Source organism: Macaca thibetana, chromosome 6 (assembly GCF_024542745.1).
Source record: "Macaca thibetana thibetana isolate TM-01 chromosome 6, ASM2454274v1, whole genome shotgun sequence".
In the NCBI taxonomy this organism is placed as follows: Eukaryota; Metazoa; Chordata; class Mammalia; order Primates; family Cercopithecidae; genus Macaca; species Macaca thibetana.
Genome location: NC_065583.1, coordinates 101,722,541 through 101,744,675, shown reverse-complemented (window position 1 = coordinate 101,744,675; position 22,135 = coordinate 101,722,541). Strand labels below are relative to the sequence as shown.

The 22,135-nt window shown below is 42.5% G+C and overlaps 1 protein-coding gene across 1 annotated transcript in view; it reads left to right on the top strand.

Annotated features, from left to right (window-relative positions):
- CMYA5 (cardiomyopathy associated 5) overlaps window positions 1-20,652 on the top strand; it is a 104,315-nt gene extending 83,663 nt beyond the window's left edge. Inside the window, exons 10-13 of the mRNA XM_050795626.1 lie at window positions 10,725-10,858; window positions 12,734-12,833; window positions 15,199-15,372; window positions 19,794-20,652. Coding sequence (XP_050651583.1) covers window positions 10,725-10,858; window positions 12,734-12,833; window positions 15,199-15,372; window positions 19,794-20,040 — 655 coding nt within the window. The 3' untranslated portion in view covers window positions 20,041-20,652. The remainder of the gene's footprint in view (window positions 1-10,724; window positions 10,859-12,733; window positions 12,834-15,198; window positions 15,373-19,793) is intronic.
- The last annotated feature ends 1,483 nt before the right edge of the window (window positions 20,653-22,135 follow it).

Below are 22,135 nucleotides of genomic sequence, written 5' to 3'. Positions count from 1 at the left end.
TGAAGCAGGAAAAAATTTATTGGCCACAAATTACTACCCTGTTCATTTGCTAAGTCTACTGCTGACACACCACATCAGAGCCATCCCCCATCAATACAGGCCTCAATGTCTTATTCCCTAGGTTGGCATCAACAGACTGAAATAATTAATCTTTAATCTCAGAGTCCCAGGACTGCAAAACTAATTTTTATCTCTTTGGTTCTTTAATGTAAAAGTTCAAGACGGAAGGAAAGTTCTGCTCTTTGGGAGTGGCCATGTGTTGTGGTTCTTTTGACCATCTGGTTTTCACAACCAACTTTAAAACATTCTTTACACAGTCCGATGCTTCAAAATTCTGTAAAACATTAACTATTTAACTACGATCTATGTAGTTCAATCTCTAAGATGTCAGCTGTGGAGAACAAGTCTTACAGTGGAACTGATATATAAAGAAGCTCAAAACTTGATCATCTCTAGTCAAAAAATGCAAACAATTCCTCCTTTTTGTCCATTGTATTAGAACCCCGTTTTTCACTCTGATTCTCTGCACAGCAATGGATAAAGTTACTTTGTCTCTGAGAAAGAACAGCAAGCCAAGATTCGTTTGATCTCACTCCTTTGTTGATTACATGAAGGGATCATTGTGTGAAGTTGTCATCTCAGTGCCTATGACAGTGCCTGGTATATTGTAGCTACTCAATAAATATGTGTTACTGGAATGAGTAAATATCAATTAGCATCAAACACATAACACTGATTAGTAAAAAAAGTTTGTCTAGCTTTGAGGATAATCTCTTATTTAAAACAGGGAAAAAAATAAATTGTGCCAGCAAAGTAAAGAAGAATGGATATGGATGAATGAATGATTTGTAGTGCTTGAATACTTAACCAGGAGATAGGACTAGTCTAATCTGTGGACTGGAAACCTTCCCATGGGTCACTCATAGGGAAGGACTTTACAAGCTTATTTATCCATTGATTATATAACCCTTACATAGGTTCTGGATTTCATGCAAAAACTCTGTAGTACTAAACTAGATCCAAAAATTGATCCAGAGGTCCCTGAGGGAAATTAGGGGGATCAAAGATTACTTCCATTTGTTGTGGCTTAGTTTAACTGAGGCTGGACCATAAACGGGGTACGAATGGGGGACTTACCTGTGTAGATAATCAATAAGGGTCTGTTTCACGAATGAGTGAATGAATGAATGAATGAATGGGATTAGCCAATCTCTTTCTGTCCTTGCCCACTTCAAGTCATCTAACTGGCTGGATCACCAGCAAACAAGACAGGGAACAAGAGCTAAATGAGTTCACATGTCTTTCCCACCCCCAAGCCGTGATAAAGCAAGCAGGCTTCAAAGCTCTGGTATGGTGTAGGAAGACAAGTTGAAAGGAAATGAAAAACAAAAAGGCAAAAAAAGATGAGTAATATTAAATCACACGCACACATGGAGAGAGGGCATTGGTTGTCCTCTAGATTGGCGAATCTAATTTTGGTTGCCAGAACAGAAACACGTCCATCTTCAGACCTGCAGTCCTTCCCCAGGTATGATGGCCTCTGGCGATTCCAATTTAAGACCAAAGGTGCTAGTTGAACTTTTATGGTGGGTGTTTGAATGGAATGAGCCTACTGTGCCCCCAAGTTCCATGACGCAGTGTCTGAAATAGCTGAGCAATTGCCTCCATTCCATAATCCTCACAGAAAACATTTGCATATTTTTGCGTGTGGGCACCGAGGCTCGGTCCCAGCAGTCGGCCCCTGTTGGGTTTGGGGTAGGCGGGAGTGACAATCCCCGGCTTGTGCGCGGGGGCTGAGGGAGCTCCTACTCACCCTCTTCCTGTTTTTCTTTGAATGCTCTCCTCAGGTTGGGTGGGCTCGAAACACTTTCAAAAATTTTCCACCGTTCTGCTGTTTCCTCAGCTGTTCTGTCTCTCCTGTGTGGAGAGAAGTCAGAAGAAGTGTGGGTGGAGGAGGGAAAACTGAGAGAAATATAGTACAGGGATTAGCTGTGTGGGCTGCAGCGAGAGAAGCCGTGTATTGAATGACAAATCTGTGAGAGTCAATACGCCAGAAAGTAGCTGGGAGTGAGTCTCCTGCTCCCTGGCCCTGGCTGAGGCTATGGGCTGGGGAGACCCTCCCGGGGCCATCCTCCAGGGCAAGCATTTCCAGGGAGTTGGGCTCAGGGTGCTGAGCCTGTGAGCTCATATTCCTCCTGCTTCCAGGTTTTGGGGCCCCACCTGGTGGAGCAGGAACGGAATTGCCTGTCATATGTGGGTGTCTTCAGCTGGGGACACCCACTGCTCTGTCTGTAGAATAAGGACAAATAAGGGTAAGTTTCCTAATGAACTTAGTGCAGAGTGAGGAATCCCAACATTTTTCTTTTCTTTCAATCTTTCTTCCTAAGCCTTCAGATGGATAGGTGATGACTGACCAGTGGTCAACAGCAAGAGATTGGAGCTTCCTTGCACCCTGTGGCTAAAGGAGGCAGTCATTCCTGCTCCTTGCTTCTTCCCAGGTTGATAGGAGGGTGATTGACATGATTGGGCCAAAATTCTCATTGAGTAATTAAAAGCTAGTCGCCAATCTGTATGTGAAATTGTTTTCCCGACCCAGTTGTCATATGCCTCTGTAGGGAGCCTTTGGGAGAGGGAGTTTTGTGAAGATGATTCTCCATCGCACCCAGTATCTTGGCATTTGCCTTTTCCTAAATGAAATCTTTCTTCCCAAATGACCCTTATTTGACTTTGATCATTTAAATTATCATACACCTCCTAGTTGTACAGTAAAACTTCAGTCAATGGAAACCCAGTCAGTTCCTTCACTTCTAACTTAGGCCTGTCAATTTCCAAAAGTATTCAGGTTGTCCACAATGAAGGACCCAGACATAGTAGAACCGGTAAAACAATCCTGTGAGAACAAGAGCCAAATAATGCAGGACTGAGGAGAATGAAAGTGAAGAACTAAACCTCAACAGAACACAAAATTTAAATCTGAACTTACTGGCAGCTAAAGAGAAAACAGGAGAGAGGGGGAGACAGCAAGAGGAAAAAAGAGATTACATAACTCAACTCTTTTTTTAAAAGGAAGCACATTTCACTAAGAGAGACAATTATATTTCTTGACATTCAGCTCTAAGATGAATTTTTCATGTAGATCTTTATATAAGGGCTATTGAACAAGATAATAGTGATTGTCTTTAAGAGCAGTTTTACAAAAGCTACAAAAACATTCTCTATATAACCATTATTTTAAACAGGATCTGAAAGCATAATGTGAAGTCACCATTCTAGGCAGGCAGTTTTATGAGGATCTCAAGGAATTGTTTGCCTGTGTGGCTGCGGAGGGGTAAAGGAGGGCCTAGAGAATCCAGAGGAATGAATGTTACTAAGCTCCTGGGATTCGCTGCCTGGAATGTAAATGATACCATTCAGCCTTTGGAGAGTCACTAGAGAGAAAACAAAAATCTAGCATCTTTCTGTTGGGACCTTTGGCTTATGCTGATTTTGCAAGAATGTCTAATTATAGAAAAGCCTAAGCCCCATGGTTGTTAGCATTCAGCCCCCATGTTACTTTTCTACACCGTCGTGAACTAAGAGTGATGTTAGTTCACACCTGTAATCTCAGCACTTGGAGAGTCTGAGGTGGGAGGATCGCTTGAGGCCAAGGAGTTCAAGACCAGCCTGACCATTCAGCCCCCATGTTATTTTCCGCACTGTTATGAACTAAGAGTAAGACACTTACCATCGAGTCTCATAATATCATCATTTATCAAAAGAAAAATCATTCTGTTCAAAAATTATTTACCAACTTTTTTAAAAAGGAAAATCTTCTCAATCCTGATTTAACCAAGTGTTTCACCTTAAACAAAAAGTTCCATATTTACAGTTAGTTAAGATTTTATAAGTAACTTCAAACAGCCATGGCTATTCAGTTAGTTTTTTATATTTAATGTTGCTCATGTTCTCAAGTAGTTTTTTTTTTTTTCCTTCCCACCCCTTCTTACCCCACATTATCTTATGATTATCTTTCCCAACCTTAATGGTCATAAAAATCAACTGGGATGCTTACTAAACACTTAGATTCGAAGGCCCCTCTTAAGATTCCGATTCAGAAGGTCTAACATGCCCAGGCAGGCTTGGGGAACACTGCCTTACTAGCTGGTCTTTCAGGGCCCAGCCATGTACTCTCCACAGTTCATACAACGTGGTGTTGACAGACTGCCTGAATGTTGGTGCTGCCAATGTGAATGTCAGTAAGAGCCAACTGTGTGTTTAAAAAACAATACCTACTTAGCCATCTGTGGTACACTGCAGTGACACTAACTGTAGGCTGCTCCTAGGAATCATGGCACTGGATTCCTCCATATTGTTTGTACACAGGCTGCCCCGCTCCCCCGAGGAGAAAGCATGCTTAGATCCAGGGGTTGGACATGGTGGTGCAGAGAACAACCACACCCTGTAATTGCCAACCCCTGAAGTTATCTTAAGCACATACATACGCCTTTCCTTTTTTTCCATCCCACACAAATTGCTGAATTATCAAATTCCTGGAGAGGCTACTTTGCAGTGTTCAAACTAATGTCCCCTTTGAGATTGTGCAAACAAATTCAACCAACTCCTGAACTTCTGAACGGGTAATATAGCTCTTAAAAGTAAAATATTTAATTAAATTTGGATAGAAAATATGTGCTTATGGTACAAATTAAAAAGATACAGAAGAGAATACAGTGGAAATTAAGTCTCCTTTCTACCTATCCTTTACCTACCCAATTCTCCTCCCCAGAAGCAATTACTATTACCTGATTCATATTGATCCTTCCAGATAGTCTGTGCACATACAAACATCTACAGTTTTTCAACAAATGGTAGCATACTATATATGTTTCACCACTTTGCTTTTCTTGATTAAAAATATTCCTTGGTGAGCATCCCGTATCAATACATATGAAACTACTTTAATTAGAAAAAACAATTTTAGGCCAGGTGTGATGGCTCATGTCTGTAATCCCAGCACTTTGGGAGGCCGAGGTGAGTGGATCGCCTGAGGTCAGGAGTTTGAGACCAGCCTGGCCAATGTGGTGAAACCCCATCTCTACTAAAAAAAATATAAAAATTAGCTGAGTGTGGTGGTGGGCAGCTGTAATCCCAGCTACTTGGGAGGCTGAGGCAGGAGAATTGCTTGAATTCAGGAGGCGGAGGTTTCAGTGAGCCAAGCTCATGCCATTGCACTCCAGCCTGGGCAACAAGAGTGACATTGCATCTTAAAAAATAAATAAATAAAAATAAAAATTTTAAAAAGTTTTATTGTATTAAGAATATAATTTAGGCCAGGCACAGTGGCTCACGCCTGTAATTCCAGCACTTTGGGAGGCCAAGGCAGGTGGATCACGAGGTCAGAAGTTCAAGACCAGCCTGGCCAAGATGGTGAAACCCCGTCTCTACTAAAAATACAAAAATTAGCCAGGCGCAGTGGCAGGCCCCTGTAATCCCAGCTACTCAGGAGGCTGAGGCAGGAGAATCGCTTGAACCCGGGTGGGGAATGCAATGAGCCGAGATCATGCCACTGGACTCCAGCCTGGGTGACAGAGTAACACTCCATCTCAAAAAAAAAAAAAAAAGAAAAAGAAAAAAGAAAAAAATATATAATTTAACTTATTTACCAACTGAGAGTCATTGAAGTTATTTCTATTCTCTTGCGATCACAAACAATGCTGCAGTAAACAACCCTGTGCATATATCATTTCATATATGTGCAAATATATTTGTAAATTAAATTATTAGAAGTAGAATAACTGGTTAAAAAGTGTGTACATTGTGAATTTTGATAGATATTACTGAACTGTCTCTACAGAGGTTGTAGTTGTTTATTTGACTCCAACTAGCAGTGTTTTATAAGAGTGCTTAGTTCTTCCTACCCTTGCCTAAACATGGGATGATAAAGCTTTTGATCTTCTGACAATTTGTAAAAAATGAAATCTTATTTTAGTTTAACTGCATTTCTTTTATTAGGTTGAACATCTTTTCGTATGGTTCAGAGCCATGTACAGTACTTCCTTTTCTATAAACTGTTCATTTCCTAGCAATTTTTTTTCTCTTGGATTGTGGTATTTTTTCTTTTTGATTTGTAGAAGCTCTTTTTTTTTTTTTTTTTTTTTTTTTTAAGGAAGTTAGCTTTCCTATTAAGATATAAGTTTCTAATCTTTAAAAAATTTTTGCTGTGCATATTTTTTTATAATAATTGAGTTGAATTTATCAATGTCTTTTGAAAATAGCTTTTAACTTGGGTAGCATATTTTAAAATGCCCCCCTGCCCCTCTCTCTCTCTCTGTCTCTCTCTTTCTGTGTGTGTGTGTGAGTATATGTCTATTCACTCATGTTTTTTGTAATAGCCAATACAGCAATTTCATTTTTAAAACTAGGTGTTTTATCATCTGGAATTTATCTCAGTAGATTGTATAAAGTAGGAAATTGTACTTTTTTTTTTTTTTTTTTTTTAGTATGGCTATCTAGCTGTCCCAACAAGAAAACCCATCATTTTCCCTTCTGATCTGAAATACTTCCATTATTACACACTCAAGAGACTATATGTTTGAGTCTATTCCTGACCTTTATAATCTGTCTATTGATCCATCTATTTATGCCCCAGGACCATACTGGTTTTATTATTATAGCTTTATAATTTAGAATTCCTGGTAGATTAGGTTGTCCCTTCCTGACTTTTTTTTCTACTTGCTAGTTTATATTTTATATGATCTTTAGAATCAGGATGCGTAGCCTCCTCCATCAGCCTGCTCCTGATGATGTGTTATTTTTAGAGATCATGTTAAATTTATAGATTAACTTAGGGTGAATTGAAATTTTTATGATGTTGCATTTTCCTATCCAAGAACTGATGTGCCTTTCCCTTCACTCAAGTCTTTTTTTGTGTTTCCCTCAGTAGCATCTTAAAACATGTTCTTTATATGGATCTTATATCTTTATATATTTTTATGTCTCACTATTCTAAATAAGATTTTTCATTTTATCTCCTATCTAGTTGTTATTTGTATATAAAGCCTTTTGATTTCTTGTATCAGTTTTATATCTAGCCATCCTACTGAATTCTCTTATTATGTGAGTTTTTCAGCTGATTTTCTTGGGTTCTCTAGATAAGCAGTCCCATCATCTGCAAATTGTAGTAATTTTACCTCCTACCTCCCAATGTGTTTAACCTCATGTTTCTCTCTGACTTAATGGGAATGCTTTTAATATCCCCCTTAACCATTATGCCCCCAGTTATTTTTTACTTCGTAAAAATCCTTTTCAATTCCTACCATAAATGATTCTCACCCCATTGTCCATCTTAGTCGTGGCAAACTTTCCAGTTGCTCCTGGCCAAAACTCAAGAATAATAGGCCCAAGCTAGAGAGGCTATCGTCACAGGCATTAGCTGCTGAGGGCGTCCACTCATTTGCCTCTGAAACAACAGAGAAAGAGACCGTCTCTCATTCACAGGGTAGCCCAAGGGCTTCTGAGGAGACAGCGAGTCTCCTCTAAGTCATTTCTCTCTGCTTTGCAGCAGTGGAGCTACTAAGGGCGAGATGAGCAGGTTGAGAGGCCTCTGAAGCCTGCTGGGCACAATGCTCTGTGATAAGTTTCAGCTCCACTCGAGCTTATCATCCACCAGCAATCAACTTCATGGCTGCTGCTCAGAGGCACTAGGTGCTGCGCTGCTCACTGCCCTCGTGTCTCTGGGACCTCCACACATAAAGCCATCTCTTTCCATTGCACTATGGCGCTTGTAGGGAGGAGCCCACGATTAGGGCCCAAAATGAGACCATTTGAGTCAAATTTCTAATTGTCTTTCAAATTTTATTATTGGCTGTAGACTTCCAATCATAGTCACATCAGTCATGTTATTTACTGGTATAAAATCCCTAAGCACCAACTAAGCACCAACAAACTATCGTGGCTTCATTTGCTGTCTGATTACTCACCTTAGTTTGGGTATTCTGTGAACTTGAATTCTACTGCAAACTATGCAATGCTTGTTATAAGTCATATGGACTTAGTTGCAATTATGACAGATTTTTGTTTCTAAAATTAAAAAAATCATAATCTCTGGAAGAGTGCTACTCTTTAGCTCTCAAATTTCAGAATTTTTGAAGTTTTCGTTAGGCTAAAACGCAGGGACAGCTGACATGAAGACTTTGGTGACATCTGAGTGGAGTCAGAATAAGCAGACAAGGAAACGAACCGTTTGTTCTAACCTTTTTTGCTTTGTTCTTGGTGCTTGAGCATAAGATGGCAACTTGTAAACAACAAAACACCACCACATTTCGTATTACTTTTGTTTGCATGCCTGCTGCTTTTACTTCACAGATTCAGTGAGGACATTGTGCACATTTGTCAAATCTGCCTGACCTGTTTCATGCACTGAAAGCAGGATGGATCCCATATTTTGACTTCAGTACCATGTGAAACTTTATTCTTTAAATGAGCAATGAGACAGAGCACGCAGTTGACTGTATATGTGGAATTTTCTCCTTGACAGACTTCATCATCTTAAGGGCAAACACTTAACTAAAAAAGAGTATCCTTGCTATTTAACAACTGTGTTGTTATAAAATGAAGCCAGTGTGTTCTCTTTGTCTCTAAAGCTAAAATTTCCCCACCAATCCTTGTCACTTTCCCCCTTCCCACTCCCGCCTCCTCAACAAGCCCTCAGAATAACAGGCAGAGACAGGGCCTGGGCACATGATAAGTGATCGATACATATTTATTTAGGGAGCGAATGAAGTCTGAAATTCAGTTCAGGCTAAGTATGCTTAGTGAGACAATAATTTTGTTACTAATTATAATTAATGTTCATTTAAAACATTTCTTCAGTCATCGATTCCAATAAGATAAGCAATACATCTACCCCAGAATAATATTCTAGATATTAGTCAGAAATTACATTCTCAATCATAGGACATGGTTTTTCATTAATTACTGAAGCCTAATTAGTTGTCAGTGGACATGGGGCTCAATGTCATTGATCCAGTCTGAGTGTATCTAAGGACAGTCCTCTCCTGAGGGCCTGGTCGGGTGATCAGTTCTAAAATAACAACCAATATGATTTGAGGAGTTTGCACTGACCTTTTGCGGACACGGGCACTAAACAGCAGTTACACAAGCAGGTCCAGAGTGCTTCCCTTGCCCCTGCCTTCTGAGGAGCACAACGTGAGTTTTGTCCTTTTAGACATGGAGTCGGGGTGGGGTGGTTATTCTGTACAAATGTTTGGCTTTTAAGAAGTTTGAAATTAGTTTGTTTTCTGGGTCAAGAACACTTTTTCCTTTTTCTGGTTCTCCATGTTATTCTCTAAGACAGGTATTAGGAAGTGAAAGAAGCCAGCAAAAGTAGAAATAACCTGGAAAAAAAATTCATCTGTGGAACAGTGACCACTCTTTGATTCTGTTGCTTTTGTGGTATATTCATTAATAACAACAACAACAAAAAACACAAACAAAGACAAAAAACCCTGCCCTTCTGAGAATGAACATGAAGGCTATTGTAGTATTATATTCATTGACACTTATATCTCCCGGGAGCAGGACTCTGGCTCTCCAGCACCCAGGTTAGGAACTTAAGTTAGCGAGGAATCTAGCTTGTAACTCTAAGGACTCTCCAAATGGAAGTTTAAAGAAAGAGCCCTGCTTGCTTTTTTTTTTTTTTTTTTCTTAATTCATGCTCCAGGCTATGATATCAAACAGATTAAAGAGAATGGGAAAGAAGCACAAAACTATTCTAGCTTGTTGGCAGATTCAGAGAGCTCCATCTTCAAATTCAGCAAGTCCATTTGTATTAAGTGGTGAGGCTGTTACAGTGTACTTGCCAAGCCCACTGCCAATTAGACACCACTATCAGCATTTTTCTTTTAATTTAAATAGGCAGTTTAGGAACAGCGACTTTGAGGATTTTTTTTTTTTTTTAATTAGAATTCTCTTTTCTTGCCAAGACCGAGTTTGCTTTAAAAGATTTGGTCTTCTAGCTGGGCACGGTGGCTCACGCCTGTAATCCCAGCACTTTGGGAGGCTGAGGCGGGTGGATCATGAGGTCATGAGATCGAGACCATCCTGGCTAACATGGTGAAACCCTGTCTCTACTAAAAATACAAAAAATTAGCCAGGCATAGTGGCAGGCGCCTGTAGTCCCAGCTACTCGGGAGGCTGAGGCAGAAGAATGGCGTGAACCCGGGAGGCGGAGCTTGCAGTGAGCTGAGATCATGCTGCTGCACTCCAGCCTGGTCGACAGAGAGACTCCGTCTCAAAAAAAAAAAAAATTTCGTTTTCTTTAAAGATCTTCAGTTTCTATTAACTTTGATGGCTTTAGCATGATGATCATGTACAAAATCATCGTAGATTGGTTTAATATCATCTTAATCCAAAAGTGCCCTCTGGCCAAAAATTGATAAAGAAAATGCTATATTCTTGGCGATTCACTAACCACAATAGTAGTCTGTTTTCGGAATTTTTTTAAGTGTCTGGTTCTGTTCCAAAGAGCATTCTGGAAGGCACATAATAGAAATTATTTGATAAAGTAATCTTAGTGGACAATGGCCATGTTGTAGGATCTGGCTTGCTAATCCAGTGGTCATAAAAGGGGAAGAAAATAAGTTATTTGTTGTTAATAAAAGATGTTCATTCACTACCAAATTGAAATAGGAATCATTTAGCACATGGCATTATATTTAAAATTATTATTTTCCTCTTGTATTTAGATCTTTCTCTGGAATCAAAGGACTCCAGCTGAAAGTTAACCTCCAACCCAATGATAACTACTTTTTCTATGTGCGAGCCATCAATGCGTTTGGGACAAGTGAACAGAGTGAAGCTGCTCTCATCTCCACCAGAGGTACTTTCTCCTTTGCACACAGTGAGCTATTTCCAAGCAATTCCTTCCCTTCTACCCCTCAGAGAAGATGTCCTAGAGGGCAACTTTATAAACTCCCAACCTACTGTCAGTGGTAGGTTTTTGTCATGAGGACCCAAGGTTGGTCAAAGGTCAAGATATTTCTTTTGTTTTTCTGCGTTACAGGGTCTCAACCTTGTCTACCTATTAGCAATCAGCCAGGGTGCTTAAAAAATACTGTTTCCCTGCCTCCACTCCTGAAGATCCTGATTTAATTGATCTGGAGATGGGCTTAAACATTTATGCTTTTAGAAATCTTTCTAGATGATTTTTTTTTTTTTTGAGACAGTCTCAATCTGTCACCCAGGCTGGAGTGAAGTGGCACGATCTTGGCTCACTGCAACCTCTGTCTCCTGAGTTAAGTGATTCTCATGCCTCAGCCTCCTGAGTAGCTGGGATTTGGCACGTCCACCATGCCTGGCTAATTTTTGTATTGTTTTAGTAGAGATGGGTTTTTGCCATGTTGGCCAGGCTGGTCTGAAACTTGTGACCTCAGGTGATCCGCCCGCCTCAGCCTCCTGAAGTGCTGGGATTACAGGTGTGAGCCACCATGCCTGGCCTCTCCAGATGATTTTTATCGGACTCACAATGTGTTATAATTTGTGGGTATGGTGTGTGTATATATGTGATAGGTTGGGGATATTCTTTGAACTCTGTGAACAAGTTACCAGCCTTGTTCTGTTTATTCTTGATGCCTGACACATAGTCTGTGATAGTTAATGTTTGTTGAACGAATGACCAAAAGAGTAATTCAAGGAAGTAATAAAACTATTCAGTGACATTTTTGGGAAAATACCTAGATGATGCCAACAAAAAATGTTTGTCTCTTCAATTTTTGTGAAAGGAAGTGAGGAATGGAAAGAGGATCATTTTCTTGTCTTATCCTAGACCCAGAGCTGGCACAAGGTTGAGTGGGCACAACAAGCGATCTGCTTACCCAGCAACATCTTGTGCTTGTGCCTTGTTTGTGACATAGTCAGGGCCAGCCTGATGTTTACGAAGAGAAGATGCGAGGCTGCCTTCCCAGCAGTGTTCTCCCCGCAGTCCCAATATGGTGCCTGTTCTTCCATTGTTAGTCTCTCCTTTAGGTTATACCGGTGCATCCCCCAGTTTTTTTTTCTCGAGATGGGGTATTGTCACCCAGGCTGGAGTGCAACGGCACGATTTTGGCTCACTGCAGTCTCTGCCTCTTGGGTTCAAGCTATTCTCCTGCTTCAGACTCCTGAGTAGCTGGGATTACAGGTGCGCACCACCATGCCCAGCTAATTTTTTGTATTTTTAGTAGAGACAAGGTTTCACCATGTTGACCAGGCTGGTCTTGAACTCCTGACCTTGTGATCTGCCTGCCTTGGTCTCCCAAAGTGCTAGGATTGCAGGCGTGAACCATCTCGCCAGCCTGCATCCCCAAATTTTAATATGCACACAGATTTCCTGACTATCTTGTTAAAATACAGATTCGAAGTCAGGAGGGCTGCGGTGGGGTCTGAGAGTCTGAAATTTTAACTAGTTTCCAGGTGATGTAGATGCTGCTGGTGCAAGGAGCACACTGCACCGCGGGTGAGCGCTGATAGAGGGTACCCCTGTATTAGTGGTGTAGAGGTGAGGACGTGCCTGCGGCACCAGGTAGAGGTAACCAGCCACCAGCATCCATGAAGGCCTTATCATGAGTGAAATTTTCAGCTGTGGATCTGAAGACACTGCGTGGGGGATTTTGATGTCAGGGGAAAGGGAGTCTAGGGTCTGAAATGTGGGGCTTAGCTTAGGGACAGCACTGGTCCTCATGGCAATGTTTTAATCCTATTTTCTCACCTACAATAGGAACCAGATTTCTCTTGTTGAGAGAAACAGCTCATCCTGCTCTACACATTTCCTCAAGTGGGACAGTGATCAGCTTTGCTGAGAGGAGACGGCTGACAGAGTAAGTAGAAGAAGAAAGCATAAGTGAGCTGATGGCCTAGCAGTAGGATCTTAGGGTGTGTCGCCTCAGGGTGGCCTCCCCTGAGCATATTCATGGTGCAGTGAACATATCGGGATGTGGTCTCAAATATCAGTGTGTGCACATCCACACTGTTCAGCTGTGGTTCCCTACTGAGCGGTAGTTCATCACTTGGAGCAAGTGTCAGTATTTTTATTGGAAATATAAGCACAGATGGTTTGATTAAAACATTGGCTATTTAAGGTATGATCTCTGGTTCAGTGGGGGGAAAAAAGGGTCCAGTAATTCTTTTCTTATTTTTCTATAGCAAACCAGATATTTTATCAACCCTCTTGAAAAGGCATAGAAGAGGCTGGGCACAGTGGCTCATGCCTGTAATCCCAGCACTTTGAGAGGCCAAGGTGGGCAGATCATTTGAGGTCAGGAGTTCGAGACCAGCCTGTCCAACATGGTGAAACTCCATCTTTACTAAAAATACAAAAATCAGCCAGATGTGGTGGTGCATGCCTGTAATCTCAGCTACTTGGGAGGCTGAGGCAGGAGAATCACTTGAACCTCAGAGGCAGAGGTTGCAGTGAGCCGAGATTGTGCCATTGCACTCCAGTCTGGGAACGAGACTCTGTCTTTAAAAAAAAAAAAAAAAAAAAAAAGGCATGGAAGAGAAGGACATTTTATTGAGTTCCTAGTTTCTGGGCCACAGAATCTTGCTCCCATAGTAGCTCCTGCAAAAGGAAGCATCAAAGAAAAGAAGAGGCAAAGGTGGAGGAAGGGTGGGGGAAACTGCCCTGCGATTTGCCTGCAAGCTCTGGGGGTTATTTTGCAGATCAAAATGGCAGAATGGGAGAAGGTATGTGAAACTCTTGAAAACCGTAACACACATGAAACACAGGCTGCTGATGGTGCTGATGTGCCCTGGTGTCGGTGGCTGCCAGGTGCTCCCAAGAAGGCACTGAGCCAGCCAGCAGTGACTTGCACTGTTTCCCTGTCACATTGTTACTTGCCTGTCAAGCTCAGGTGTTACCTGCTCCTGGTTCTGGCCAAGGCGTCTCTGGACCCTGGCACCCTTTGATCTTGTCTGTGGAAACGAACAGATAACTTATGGGGTCATTTGTCAGCCACTTCATCATCATCATCTTCGAGCAGCAGCCCCATCCTGTGCATCTTTGCATCCCTCAAATCTAGCATGGGGCCTGGAACATTGCAGGTGCTAAAAATATACAAATGAGTGAATTCAGGGAAAAAAGAGATTTAAGAAATAGATTGAGCTTTTCTGTCTTTTGGATTCCTCAAAAAATCAAAAAGAAAATAAATAGACTGGAGGAGGGTAAGAGTTCACAGATAATAACTGATGATAACTGTAATGTGTTTTATAGTATTTTATTTATTATTAACCTGAAAATTAGCTCATAAATATCAGGCAGCTGGGCTTTGCTCCAGAGTGAGGGCTTGTCAGTAGCCACCTCTCTGAAATGAGGTTGTTGAGTCAAGACATGAAAAGTGAAATACATTCCCTTGCATTAATCATTTTCTCATCTGTTAAAGGGGAGAGGGAGAGGTGCTGACTGAATATTAACGCTGCTTAAATTAAAAATGCTTCCTTGCTGTCTCAGCCATTTCCAAGCAAAATTGAGCAATTCTTGCAAACAAGGTCACCCATCAGCAGTTGAAAGTGCTTTTGGTTCATTTCACTGAGGTGCTTATAAAAATAGCTAAGGTGAGACAAAAAGAAACCTTCAACCAACCTCTTAGGGGCACCTACTACAGTTCAAAGAGGCCAGAATATTACAGACTGTTGACCACTAATCATACTCGGTTAATTCCACACTTGGCTCTGACCAGCACTAGCTGCCTTGTCATTTAAGAGCTGCACCTCATTTGGTGGCTGTGTCCAGTAAGGTCAGGAGGCATAGAAGTCATGGTTAAGGTTTTGGAGATTTCTTTTTTGCAAGTTTTGGAAGAAAACTATGCAAATTATGTTTCCTACCTGCTTCCCTTGTATTTATGAAGAGAGTCACCTTAAAGGCAGAGACTGCAGCATTTCTTTTTGTCCTACCATTATTCTAGTTATTTCCTGATTCCCAGCTCTTTTAAGAGATGCAGCGTACATCATGCATGTTGTATGTATGTGACTAGAAATATGTCAAATGCCTGTTGAGAGTTTGGAGAGTTCTGTGGTGATCTGGTTAAGGTTAGGGATACAATGAACAAAGAGTATCTTTAGTTAAATTCCAGCAGTTTCCAAGGGCAGTATCCTGCCTAAACTGTGTGAATTTGTGAATGTTTACACTCATGAGATATAGGTTGGTGATTCCTGCGCTAAGCATACTCCGATTGACTTCACCCGCAGAATCCCGTCAGTGCTGGGTGAGGAGCTGCCTTCCTGTGGCCAGCATTACTGGGAAACCACAGTCACAGACTGCCCAGCATATCGACTCGGCATCTGCTCCAGCTCGGCCATGCGGGCAGGTGCCCTGGGACAAGGGGAGACCTCATGGTACATGCACTGCTCTGAGCCACAGAGGTAAGCTGGAGCCCTGCCCCTCCCCTCTTCATCAAAATGTTATGCTTGGGTTTCCAGGCAGGGCTCTCTGAGGGACCTGATAAATAGCACCCACTTCCATGCCCAACTTCTGAGCCAACTAAGAAAGAAAACAAGAGTCAAGTATATGGAGATGAAACTCTGACTCTGATTACTGAGGAAGCTGATTTTTAGAGTGTGTGAATCATACCTGAAGAGGGTTTCTTATATTAAATCCTATTATGAGGCAGACTTACCCAACCAGAGCCCGGGCCAGGTCAGCTTCCTTGCTCTACGGGGCAGAGTTGGTGGCTGGAGAAGCAGAGAAGGATGTGCGTCTCCATGGTAGCTAGTGAGTAAGAGACAGGGAAGAGGGAGGGGCTGATGGGCTTTGCATCACAGTTTTTCCTTCTAAACTCACCACAGGGTGGAGAGAGACCACAAGGGTAATGCTAAAAGGAGTCCCTCCACAGAGAAGGAATCAACAGGAGTGAGGAAGAAGTGGATCTCCAACATCTCCCCCTACATTGGTCCATATCAGCAGTTGGCAAACTATAGCCCCTAAGCCACATATAATCTGCTGCCTGTCTGTGTAAATAAATTTGCAGAAACACAGTCATGCTCATTTGTTTATGTATTGTATTACACTACAATGGTGGAGCTGACAGATGTCTGCCAAATCCTAGGATATTTACATCTGTCCCTTTATAGAAAAAGTTTGCCAATCTCTCTTCTATATTACCTGTATTGTTTGGTTGGTTGATGTGAAAAAGCCATTAGCCTGTGTTAGTCTCAGAGCGATCAGGCAGGCATATGTTGATCGGAATATGCTCACAGTATGGTTTAATAGAAAGAACACTGGACTAGGAGCCAGGATTCCAATTTTAGTTCTGGCTCCATCCTCAATTAGCCTCCTATTGACTGTTTGCCATAAGTGGGTTAACCCTTTGAGCATACCGTATATCATCTAGCTCAGCAGGGGACGGTAATGCCTGGCTTGCTACCTTTTGGGGTTGTGAGGATCACATGAAATCAGGTACAGGGAAGAGCTTAGGAACAGTAAAGTCTCATACAAATGTGAGGCATTATTTAAATATAATGCTTTAAAAAGAAGCCTTCAATGCTTGCAAGTTCCCAGAAAAGGCCCACAGATTGGGATTTTGCATATCTCTGGCTGCACATTTCTCCCTGCATCCTGCTTGACAGTTTGATTCTCTGAGATGGTTCATAAGGACACCATCTCCAAGCACTACTTAAAGTCACATTTCATCAAGTCAGAGCAATTATGATTAATTGATATTCAGTGCTGTGCAATGCTTAAGGACCCAGCCCCTACCCAGAGTTGAAATCACTCAAATTCAGTTTACAGTTAGTAGATTCAGAGCTGAAACTGCATATTAATTTCATGAAAATGTCCTTCCTCAAATCTTTAAAAAACCCACACCAAGGACTAACCCCCAATAACAAATTCCTAGACTCTAGAAAACAGAATTGTATATTTTGTTGACAAGTTCAACCTACAGCTTTGGCCTTTGGCTCTTTCAGGCTTGGAGTGGGTGCCATAGATTCTGGGAGAAAGACTATGTCCCTTTGTGTGGTCTCAGCACAGAGAGGCGGGGCCTTGGGGCCCTCATGTCATCCTTCGAGGGCTTCACGTGGGGCACCCTGGCCTCTGGGACTGTGAGAGCGCTCCTGTGGCAGCCCCTCCTGTCTTCTACTTCTTCTGGGTTAATGATTTTAAATCAACCTGTATTACTCTTGATTCTACTCACAGAATCTAGGCTTTCAGATGTCACAATTGGGAAGGAGGCGTGAAGATCGTCTCAGAAGAGTCTGCTGGTTTCCTTCCTGTCCATTCCTAAACTTGCCATGCTAGCTCAAGGCTTCTGCACCTCCTCTGCAGTTTCAGCAGCAGCCACTCAGCCTGCACCCTCACTTCTAGTCTCTACCCACTTGCAACTGGGAAATATTTCTAAAACATCATTTTCATCCTGTCCCTGCTTTTTCTGCTCAAAAATCTACAAACATCTACAGTGGTGTCAGAACTCGGGTGGGACCACATGCAGGATACAGTGAAGAGGGGCAGCCAGAAAGAATGTGGCCAGGCTGGGGCAAGGAGCCCTGAGGGGAGTTACCACCAGTGTCCAAAGGGGTCTGCACTGAGTGTGGGCCAGAGGTGGGACTCAAGGGAGTAAGGGGCCTCAGTCCACCAGGGGGAGGGGAGGCAGTTCCCGGGTCATGCAGGTGTTCAGAGCCAGGCTTCTGGATGATTCCTGTTTGAACAGAGACCAACCAGGTCTCTGTTCAAAGCCAGCCAGGCAGAGAGGCCCCACGCAGGCAGGCTTGGCTTCAGGCCAGAGTTGAGGTTAGTGGAAGAATGGTGTGCTCGGCCAGAAATAGAGACAGAAGCAGGGCTGGTCAGGTTCTGCATCCTGCAGAACTGGTGGAGACAAGGATTCAGGGAATACCTTTCCCCACTTGGCCTCCCGGGTAGGCATTGGCTCAAGGAATGACCAGCGCTGGGCCTGCAGGGACCGGGGACCTTCCAAGCAGGGGAGGAGGAATGACTCATTTAAGCATTTAGAACCCTCCAGACCAGTGTTATGCAATAGAACCTTCTGTAGTAATAGAAAAAATGGTGCCACGTGTGGCTATTAAACACTTGAAGTGTGGCTGGTAGGACTGAAAAGCTGAATTTTAAATTTTGCTTAGCTTTAATTTTAATGGAAGTGGCCATACATGTCTAGTGGCTACTGTGTTAGACAGGGCAAATCTAGAGCCTGGCCCCTGACTGACTTATCCACGTAACATCCGAAAAGTCACCCCCGTTCCTGTCCAAACCCAACAGGCCAATGGTGATGTTCTCTGCCACATACGGGCTTCTTTGGCCACCTCACCATCACTGCTGCTGCCCTTACTGTGTGGATTTTTCTCCTTCTTTTTCACCTATTCAAGTCCTGCCTGTCCTATCTTAGTGAGTGTGAGCCCATGTGCTCCCAAAGCCTTCTGTAAGAGCCCAGCCCACACTGCCAGTCCCCATCATTGCTACCTGAAACATTTAGTCTGTCCTGCAGGTTCCAGAACATCATAGTGTTCTGGCATCTCTCTCATTAGCAAGGCATTGAAAACGTCCTTTATCAACTCAAAAGTCTCACTTATCTCCCCACCACCATGAACCTCTGCCCTTCCACTTGAGCTTCTTTCTGCAATGAAGTTGCCAACTTGCCATCCCCTAAATACTTACACTTGAGCTTCTGGGCCTTAAAACAGATGTTGCAAGTCTTGAAGATCCTCAGCCCTCCCTGCCAGACTCGTCACTTACCCAGATTCTTAGGTCCAAACTGCCCTGGTATTGTTGTGCTCCCACCCCTACAGCCTACACATCCATAGACCTTTCCCTCATCTCTCTTCTTTCTTCTTCCATCTCTCATTCCATTCTTTCCCCTACTTTTAGGTACCCAGTCTCAGTTTCGAAGACTACTAGGAGAAAACCCCAAACTTGTGTTACCTTTTTACATAGAGCAATTTAGATTTTCTGGTCAGCACTTTTTCCTTTCCAGCCTGGCCTTGACCCTTTCCCTTCACAACCAAAACAGGTTCATTCAATGTGTCTAGTAAACACTTGACGATCTGTGCCCTGAGAGGTATTCCCAGCGATGGTCCGAGTTTCAAGTGTGGGCAGTTTTTCCTTCCTGCCCCATACAGTATGGGATCCCAGAGGGCAAGGAGAGTACTTCATGCCCTTCACATCCCCCAGAGCGCCTAGTAAAGTGCTGGATACACGGATATGTGCAAGGAATCGTTGAGTTGAATTTGTCTGAATTAGAGAGAGGAATCAAAGGCCACTCCTCTGGTGGCAAGGCTGCAGAAAGCCTTGAGAAAATGAAAAGGAAAGTTGGTTTGGGGAAGGGGGAGTGGAAACAAAGGATGAAGTTGGCAAAAATAATGAAGTATTTCTTAAACTTCATAAAGGCCGTTATGTAAGTTACCTATAAATTTTTAAAACTGTAAAATTAATACATTGTATGGAAGGCAAACCTGTGGTACTTTTAAAAATACATGGCAGCCTCAAAGGAGTTTTATTCAAAAGAATGACACGCCATGAATGCGGTAGTTAAAACATGTGGGCAGCTGGGAGAGAATTAGAATGTGGAGAAAAATCACAAGGGAGGCATGTTGGCTATTCTGGGACTGCCTCCTAATGTAGAAGGAGCAAAATTATTAAACATGCTCATCTGCTGGGATGAGCTCTGCATTTTAGCATTTAGAAGAAATCTAGAGAAAGTATTTGGGACAGCATGATTGCAAGTCCTTATTGTGAAGTGGAGTTAATAACTGAAGAATTGGTTATTCCCAAGTGACTTTCCTTATCAAGGTCTGTGAGAGTTCCAGAGTTTTACGTTTCCCATTCTCTTTCATTTCAGATACACATTTTTCTACAGTGGTATCGTGAGTGATGTTCACGTGACCGAGCGTCCAGCCAGAGTGGGCATCCTGCTGGACTACAGCAACCAGAGACTTATCTTCATCAACGCGGAGAGCGGCCAGTTGCTCTTCCTCATCAGGCACAGGTTTAATGAGGGTGTCCACCCTGCCTTTGCCCTGGAGAAACCTGGAAAATGTACTTTGCACCTGGGGATAGAGCCCCCAGATTCTGTAAGGCACAAGTGATCCTTGGCTTTCAGGATTTACAAGAGCAGTGATTTAAATTTGGGGGTGGGGGGTCTGCTGTTCATTCCTTTGGGTGCTATACATTATTCAAAAAGCCTCCCACACATTTGCACTAATGATGGCTGCACGCGTAGCAATCAGCACGTAAGCAAAATCCACAAGAAAACCTTGACTTTACAGAGCAGTGTGTGAGTAAACAGAATGAAAACAACAACCTCCACTCCTTAGTTTATATAAGTTTCAGTTCTTTCCTAAATTAAAAGGTCTGCACTTGAGTTGGGAACCAAAAAAGAGAAGTGGACTTGCATCTGTTTTACTGGTAAAGGAAGTTCTCTGATGGACGGGTCAGAGTGAAGGAAGGTTGTGCTGGTAAGACATCTCCTCTGACGAAGACACATGGATGCCTTCCACAAAATGTCGCCTCGCTGCGCTAAAGGATGATAATCCTAATCATTAGAGAAAGTGTTTTAGCTGATTTAAATGTATAATGAACTCTTTTGTAATAATGTATACTGTAGAACATGAGTCTCTCCTCCCTAAAATTTTAAATGTAGAAAAGTGCTATGTATTAGAAATTTCCATTTGTTAAATAAATGGTTAGAGTCTATAAAACCAATCGTGTTATGTGAACTTACTCCATGTAATTTACTGGCCTGGCATCTCTGGAGCAGGACAAACTGCAGAGTAAAACTCATCACACTTCAGTACGGTGCACTACTATTGGTTTTCCCGTGAGAATTTTACACACACACTTTGAAATCTAATCACTCTCAGACCATAGTTACAGTCAATTAACAGAAGCTGGGAATCTATTTTTACTAAAACTAAGTGGTCATTTTAAGATATTATACTGAATCCCTGAAAATCTTTCTAAAATATGTGTGCAAAGTGGATAAATCTAGAATGTATGTCGAGATGATTGTGCTTGTCTTCTATAATGTAAATGTGTTGATCATACTTGTAGTTTTTAAAAAACACTTTACAACTTGAATTCAGATGTTTTCTTTCTTTTTTCTTTTCTTTTGAGATGGAGCCTCGCTCTGTCACCCAGGCTGGAGTACAGCGGCATGATTTTGCCTCACTGCAACCTCCGCCTCCCAGGTTCAACCGATTCTCGTGCCTCAGCCTCCTGAGTAGCTGGGACTACAGGCATGTGCCGCTACAACTGGCTTTTATATTTTCTTTTTTAGTAGAGATGGGGTTTTGCCATGTTGGCCAGGATGGTCTTGAACTCCTGATCTCAGTTGGTCTGCCCGCCTCGGCCTCCCAAAGTGCTGGGATTACAGGCGTAAGCCACCGTGCCCGGCCCAGATGTTTTCTTGAATTGAGAAAAAATATCCTCCTTTCTGAGTATATTCTAAAATCTCTTGTTTAATAGCTAGAAAATCCAAACTGGATCTGTAACTGCCTTACTAGAGCCCTTGGAGGCCATCACTGCCCTGATTGCAATTCCAGCAGTTGCTGGCAAGATGGAGTCTTGGTAAAACTGGAGAAGTAACTTGCTGCTTTGCGGAGAATGTTTGCTTCACTTTTTCAATCCTTGAAAATGTTATCCTCAGGTTCTGACTGCTCAGCCACCCATGGTCATTATTACTGGCTGTTTTTTTGTTTTGGTTTGGTTTTTTGTTTGTTTGTTTGTTTTTGGTGTGAATGTGTAACCACACGAATTGTCTCAGTTTGGGTTCCTCCAAAAGTAGAACAAGTTCAAGACTCAGTGCCTGTTGTTTACCTAGGAGGTGCTTCCAGGAAGAACATTTGAGGAAGTGGGTAAAGTCACTAAAGGACATGTGTTATGAGTGGGTTATTACCACTGTGGGCAGCTGGGCTCTCCCATGCTGGAGGACCCTCTGGAAACCACACAGAATGTGCCAGAAGCTGGCACTGAATTCCTGTCCAACCCCTCTTGTTGAAGGTGGACTGCAGTCATTCCCATCCCCCACCTTTCCAAGCTGCATTTCCTGGTCCTGAGAAAGCCCTCATCAAGAGTTAATGAGAAATCCAGACACCCGAGAAGGTATGTCGAAAACTGTTTAACACAACTGCGCGTGCACCCTCACTAGCCGGGGGTGAAGGGGACCAAGTGCCAGCAGCATCT